Here is a 7,203-nt window from a genome sequence, read left to right as displayed (position 1 = left end):
TGAGCATCTCTCCTTTCCCAGTGCGAGGAGATGAAGGCCACGGTGATCAGGCACGGGGAGACCCTGCGCCGCACCAAGGAGGAGATCAACGAGCTGAACCGCATGATCCAGAGGCTGACGGCCGAGGTGGAGAACGCCAAGTGCCAGGTATGGGGCATCTGTGCCCAAGGCCCGAGAGACTGAATGCCTAACCCTTGTCGCACAGCCTATGTGTGCCCTCCCTGGATCTCAGCGTTCATGCTCCAGCCCCTCTGTCCATGTAGAGTCCCTGGTGTGGTTTCTCAGTGAGTCCCAGGTGATGAAGGCAAGAGGCTCTGTTTCCGGATGCTCTCAGCTTGGTAGGGAGTGTGGTCTCATCCAGGTAAGCATCAGAGACTCTAATCTGCCTTCTTCTCTCTGTTCTCTTCAGAACTCCAAGCTGGAAGCCGCGGTGGCCCAGTCTGAGCAGCAGGGTGAGGCGGCCCTCGCCGATGCCCGCTGCAAGCTGGCCGAGCTGGAGGCCGCCCTGCAGAAGGCCAAGCAGGACATGGCCTGCCTGATCAGGGAGTACCAGGAGGTCATGAACTCCAAGCTGGGCCTGGACATCGAGATTGCCACCTACAGGCGCCTGCTGGAGGGCGAGGAGCAGAGGTGGGTCCCATAGACCTTACACTTTCCCAGCTCTGCCAGGGTCTCAGCGTGCGCTGTCCTCACACTCCTGGCAGCACTCAAGTATTGTTTCTTAACCTCCCCACCCTGCAACCAGACAGGTAATTTGTGTAAGTCCTTTAAATATGATCTATCTCCGTCTGAGTTTCTCATCTTCACCCAGGCACTGATCTTGGATTGCAGTCATGTTAATCTCAGTTGAGATCCAGTAATCTGGCAGCAGGCATCCCTGTTACTGAGAAGCCTAATTAAGGCTTGGGGCCAGCTTGCCTGGGTAGTGCTTCTTCCCTTCCAGCTGTAGCTGCATGGGCCACTCAGGATTCCTTATCTTTTTCCTAGTCTGGCCCTGGTCCCAGCCCCAGGCCTGGGAGTTCAGATGTATCCCCCAAGGACAGATTCAGATAGAGGACACCAAACTCACACTTTTCTATTGTAATGGCAATGAGCACCCAAAGTGGTCTTCCTTTGTGGCAGGTGGGAATGAGTTAGAGAGCAAGGATTTATCCCTTGGGGCAGTTACGCCTTGCTCTCAGGATTTTTGCTTATTTGCTTGCTTGAGAGGTGGGGGGAGAGGAGAAGACCCATTGGTCACTCAGCTTTCCTGTGGCTGGAGGGCAGATAGCTATTCAGCTCCTACTCCCAGAAGGACAACCCTCCCAGAATGTGAGCTCATTGTTTGCCCTTGGTTTCTTTCCCCCAGTTAGTCAGTTGGTCTCACTCCATGCTCTGTTTCTCATGGACAGTCAGGCCCTTAGCCCTGGGGAGAGGAGGGTGAAGAGTGGGGATGCAGAGGGAGCATCTTGTGTATTTTGGAAATGGGGAACACAGGTTTGTGACCTGGAACTTAAAGTGGCCTCATGATGAGATTTCCAACAAACTCAAGTTATTGCATTGGAAAGCTCAGAGGCAGGGGTCTGGCTGGGGCTGAGGAGTTTCCTAAGTGAAGAATTCTGGGAGGAGGAGTTTTCCAAGTCTGAATTTGGAAGTTGGAGAGACACATGGAAATGGCATTGGAATCTGAGTGGCCCACTCCTCCATCACATGGGGCTCTTGGAATGAACTCAGGAGCGTTGGTGTAGGTTACCTAGGGAAGCTGGGCATGGGACAGTTTGATGGTGGCTGTGGCCTCCCCTATCTGAAGCTGATTTCACCAATCTTTGGCCACTATGCATTCAGGGAACTCCATTTGCTTCCCTTGGGGGAAGCTGTGTGGGAAGAAAATGCTGGCTGGGTGGAAATGGGTGGCCTAGGTGGCAGCCCTGCCTTGTCATTGGACATTTCCTCCTTCTGGGCCTCAGTGTTTCCATCTGCAGGATGAGAGGACCGTGGTGAGGAGTCTCAGAGCCTGTTCTAAAATCCCATTTGTTTATCCAACGGTTTTGTATTGAGCCAGGCAATGTTTTTAGGTGGTGGGGAAAGGCATAGACACAAACGAAAACGCTTACCCTCCTGAAGCCTATAATCTAATGACAGCAATCAGACTGGATTTCAGAATTTAAATCTGCTCCCCTCAAATGCACCTGCCATTCAGTCAGAGCCAACTTCGAAGGAGTGGCAGCTGATAATAGGCCTTAACGGCTGTGAGCCAGAGCTAAGCACTGTAGGCCTCTTATTTGATTCAGTCCTCACAAGAGATTTACAAAGTAGATTCTCCTGACGAGGAAGCCTAGGCCAAGGTTGGCCGAAGCTGGGGTTGCACAGCTCAGAAAAGGTGGAGAGCGAGGCGCTGGCAGGCCTTCTGTCTCCAGACCCTCACGGTGACCCGGGGCTAGGCTGGCCGAGCGCGTTTCTTGCCCCCTCCCTTTGGCAAATGCCCAGATGGAAAGCCACAAATGTCCCCCTCCACCTTGGCCGCGGAGGCCCCTGCGCCTTTTCCGTGGTACTGACCTCTCCCCTCTTCTCTCCGCAGGCTGTGTGAGGGCGTCGGCTCGGTGAATGTCTGTAAGTAGTGGGGTCCGTCCCTTCCTCACGCTGGGCGGGTCTGGACACCTCCGGGGAGGGGGCGCGTGCGCTTGCAGCAAAGCCACCCACCCGGCCGTGGTTGTGCCTGATGCGCGCCTCCATCTCTTCCCTGCAGGCGTCAGCAGCTCCCGCGGTGGCGTCGTCTGTGGCGATCTCTGCGCCTCCACTACTGCCCCTGTTGTCTCTACCAGAGTCAGCAGCGGCCCCAGCAACAGCAACGTGGTGGTGGGCACCACTAACGCCTGCGCCCCCTGCTCCGGGGTCGGCGCCTGCGGCGGCAGCTGTAAGAGGTGCTAGGAGGCTGCGGCCTCCGCCAGCGCCTGTCGCTGTCACTCTCCACCCAGCCGGTACTTCGCGCCACCGGAAAGCGCCGCCCGCGCCGGCCTCCCAAGAGCCGCCGCCAGCTGCGGGCACTCTGAGTGCCCTCCCAACCGCTCCGCTCCGGGCGCCATCCCGGGTCGCAGGTGTCCGGGGAGGCCCGGGCGGCGCCGTGGTCTCTCTCTGCAGCCTTTCCCAGTAGTCAATTTGTTGTCTTGAGGATTCATCCTTTCCTTCCGCCTGCATTCTGTTTTTCGCTGTATGCACTGGTCCTGCCTGACTGCTTCCCCAAAGCTTGGAGGAACAGGGGAGGCCCGGGCATGTCCCTCTCTGCAGGACCGGGGACACTGCCCATGCGCTTCTGCCTGTGGAATGGAGACGCGGACCCTGGATGGTGGTTCTGTGACTCTGCGAGGAACAGGCCCACGCTTGGGGAGAGCACCTCCCTTCCAGGGCTGCCCCCAAGAGCTTCTGAAAAACCAGTGACTCTGCTGCCTTCTTTGTCTTTGTTTCACTCTGTGTTTCCAATAAACTCTCCAATAAACTCATTGTAGCGAATCAAGCCTCGTGTCTCAGAGTCTTGAAAATGCCAGGGCCGTCCTGTGATAGACGCTCCCTGCCAGAGCGCCTAAGGACCTGTTGATCTATTAGCTATTTTTCAGTAGCTGAAAATGACATCTGTCCTTGAGCAGCCCAGGCCTTGGGGAAAAGGAGGGAAGGCTCATGGAGCCAGGGAATCTTATGGGGTCATGGGTTTCTCTAGACCAGGAATTCTCTTCTTCAGCACTACTGACGTTGTGAGCTGGGCCATTCTTTGCGTTAAGGCTGTTGTGTGCATTTGGTAGGATGTTTAGTAGTACCCCTGGCCTCAGTCCACTTGATAACAGGGGTCCTCCACCGCCCTCTTGTGACAATTAAAAATGTTTCTAGACGTGGCCACATGTTTCCTAGGGGTTCTCAACTACCGTGATCATCCACCGCCCCCACCCCCGGGCCATCCTGGAGGGAGAAAGGGCATGGGGGAAAAAGATGCATGAGAATGGAAGGAAGGTATGTGAGAAGCAGTATGGGGGGAGGAAAAGCCTTGGGTTGAGAGTCAGGAGAACTGTGCTTCTCATTCCAAGCCTTGATGGCTATTGGCCACATGCGTGACTTTGGGCAAATTGCTTCCATCCCTGATCTTCAGTTGCCTTGGCTGTGGAATGGGGAGTTTGGACAGTATTCCTAAGATCCTTCTAGCTCCCTAAGTGAGATTGTTTGAAAGGGTTATGTTAATGCCCTTTGAGTTTGCCTTGCCAGTTCAGCCATTTACTAGTCTGTAACTGTGGGCAAATCACTAACCCTCCCTGAACATTAGTTCCTTCATATTTAAAATGGGATGATGACATCTACTGGGCTGTAGGGAGGTGCTTCAGATATTTCACATAACAAGTCACCCGAAGGGAGAATCTTGAAACAGTGATGCTTTATCATGCCTCAGGGTTCTGTGGGCTTACCGAGCAGTTCCACTTTACGTGGTGCTGTCTGGAGGCCTAGGATGTCTGAAAGGCCCAATATGGCCACAATCTCACATGGCTGGACTTGGTGCTGGCCACCAGCTGGGAATCAGCTGAGGTGGTTGGCCAGGGTGTATCAGTCAATTAGAAGACAATAATTTGAACATAGAAGGTTTAACATAAAGTATTATTAACCATAACAGAGATTGGCTAGTACAAAGCAAAAACTCTAAAGACCACAGGAGCTGCAGCCATAAGGAGCAGCCCCTACCCCTAGGTGTTTTCTCTAGCATCTAAGGGTAATCTATGTGCTGGTGGTCCACCCGTAGGTGTTTTCTCCAGCATCTAAGGATAATCTATGTGCTGGTGGTCCAGCTTTCACCGATTGTCTCCTTGAGCACATTCAGTCTCTGCCTGACGCCGGGGCCCAAAGTCAGCGTCACAGCTTTTGGGTTTTGTTTCGGCAGCACCCCTCCACCAGGTACTAACTTGCCCTCCACTTTTCTATTGCTGTGTAACAAGACATCCCCAAATTTAGTGGCTTAAAGCAACAATCTTTTTCATAGTTGTGTAAATTGCCTTGGTGATTCTTCTGCTTCCTGTCATTGACTAGGGCTCTGGCACTGCTGAGAGATCCAGGATGGCTTCACTTGTACGGTTGGCATTTGGAGCTACCTCTGGTCAAGAGCTCAGGAGCTGATGGCCAGGGCCTTGTTCTTCTCTATGTACTCCAATACCCTTCAGACCTCCTGGGCATGGAAGCTGCAGAAGGTGCTTTCCATCGGATTCTATTGGTCAAAGCAGTCACGGGGCCAGCCCAGGATCCAGGGGAGGAAAAAAGCTTCCACCTTTGATATGAGCGGTGCCATGGACAGAGAGGGAGGAGTTGTTGGGGGCTCATCTCTGAAGATAGCTACCACAGGAGGATTAAATGGGACAACACAGATAAGTTTGGGGTATAGTGTCACGTGCAACAGATACTAAACAATTAGTGTATCTGGCTGCTCTTGTTATTACTGTTGCCATAACATCATAGCAGTGCAGCATTCTCAGCCAGGGGCAGAGGGGGCTGGTAGGAAAAACTGGAAGCTGGAGGTCTGGCATCTCAGCTTTTGTCAACAAGAGTGTGTGGCCAACCCCTTCAGCTCTGGAGCCTCGGGTAGTTTACCCACTTGATAAAGGCAGGTGATAGCAGCAGCCCACTGAGTGAACGAGAGCTTCAGCTGGTATGCAGGGCAGGCTGGATGCCATGGCACTGCTACTCTGGGTACTGACACTACCACACCGGCCCTATCTCGGGCTTGTCAGCAAAGAGGGATCTACCATCCAGCTAGCTCACATTCCTCAGCAGCCAGCAGGAAGCTTCCAGAGAAGAGGGAGCTGGCTGTCTATATGAGCATGGAAGGCCCATAGCACCTACCTCTGCAAGAGTATGGGAGAAGTGCCTGGAAGGAAGGAGGAATGAGAAACGCGCTTGGGTAAAGAAAGCTTTCATGGAGTGGAGTTGGAGCTGGAGTAGGAGGGGCTGCAGAGGAGGATGTAGAAAGCAGCCCCCGCTCTCCTCAGCGCTTTCCCGACGCATCACAGCTCCTGGATGGCCCCCTGCTCCTTCTCCAGCTCCACCTCTCACATGCTGTTCCCCATGTCTGGAACACATTTCTCCTCCTGGCTAACTCTTTACTTTGGTTCACTTCTTGCTTTCAAATGTAAGCTTCACAGGGACAAGCATCTTTAACTATTTTCTTCATTTAAAGGAACCCGAGTTCATGTAACAGCACCAGCTACACAACAGGTGCTCAATAATGATTTGTTGATGGAATAAATGAGCTCCTGGTTTTCCTTTAGGTCTCAGTTTCAAGATTACCTCCTTCAGGAAGTAATCAGCTTTGCCTGCTTAACAACCCTTTGGCTGTGCTTCTCTTTTTCTCCCAGCACCAAGGCTCAGGGCTCTGCATGGCCACCCGCTCCTTGGTGGAGAGGCGGCAGTAGTGGTGGAGAAGATGGACTCAGGGACCCAGGACCAGAGGCTCTGACAGTCTTGTGTGGCCCCTTGAGCTGGTTGGGTGGAAGAGAGATGCGTCACCACCAGAGGCACAGAGCCTCTGGGTTCCCCCAGGTGGCACCTCCATAACCTTCTGAGGGTGGCAGCCCTTACAATATCCTCCTTAACCCCTGAGAAGGGAGTGTTAAACCCCAGAGCAGAGATCAGAGCCCCTTCCCAATAAGGGCAGAACTGAAAAGGCCCCTGGAGAGCCTCTGGTCCAACCCCTTACTCGACAAGTGTTCAGGGCATCTGAAGCCAGAGAAGGGGAGAAAGGCAGGGGGGAAATGGGGAATGGGGAGCAGTGAGAGACACTGAGAGATCAATCAGAGCTACACATACTGGGGATGGTACATTGTGTTTAAGTTTGGACTTTGTCCCGGGGACAGTGGTGGCTCACTGAAAGGGCAGCCTTGTGTTTGATGAAGGTCTCTTTGGCTGCTGTGAGGTGGGAAGAGCAGGACTCCAGGCAAGATGGTGGTGACTGGGCGTGGTGGCAGCAGTAGGGAGAAGGAAAGAGGGGGATGGAGAGGTATTTAGGAGGCAGAAAAAGAAGTCCTTGGGGCTTAATGAATATTGAGGGTGCAGGCATGGATAAATCATAGGTTCTGGTTTGGGCAACTGTGTTGATGATCTTGGCAGGATAGACTGGAGGAGACCCCAGTTGAGAGGGTGGGAAGCAATGAGTTAAGCTGGAAGGTGTGCTGAGGTAGAAGCATCTCTAAAACTGCCAAATGG

The 7,203-nt window shown here is 53.4% G+C and overlaps 1 protein-coding gene across 1 annotated transcript in view; it reads left to right on the top strand.

The window, feature by feature from the left end:
• LOC116561454 (keratin, type II cuticular Hb6-like) overlaps nucleotides 1-3,490 on the top strand; it is a 6,932-nt gene extending 3,442 nt beyond the window's left edge. Inside the window, 5 exon segments of the mRNA XM_032293236.1 lie at nucleotide 1; nucleotides 3-147; nucleotides 410-630; nucleotides 2,558-2,589; nucleotides 2,726-3,490. The exon segment at nucleotide 1 is cut by the window's left edge and continues 94 nt beyond it. Coding sequence (XP_032149127.1) covers nucleotide 1; nucleotides 3-147; nucleotides 410-630; nucleotides 2,558-2,589; nucleotides 2,726-2,907 — 581 coding nt within the window. The 3' untranslated portion in view covers nucleotides 2,908-3,490.
• Nucleotides 3,491-7,203: the final 3,713 nt, after the last annotated feature.

Source organism: Sapajus apella, unplaced genomic scaffold (genome assembly GCF_009761245.1).
Source record: "Sapajus apella isolate SASKATOON/1434 unplaced genomic scaffold, GSC_monkey_1.0 scaffold2, whole genome shotgun sequence".
NCBI lineage: Eukaryota > Metazoa > Chordata > Mammalia > Primates > Cebidae > Sapajus > Sapajus apella.
Note: the sequence above shows the minus strand (reverse complement) of the source record. Positions and strands in the feature narration are given on the sequence as shown.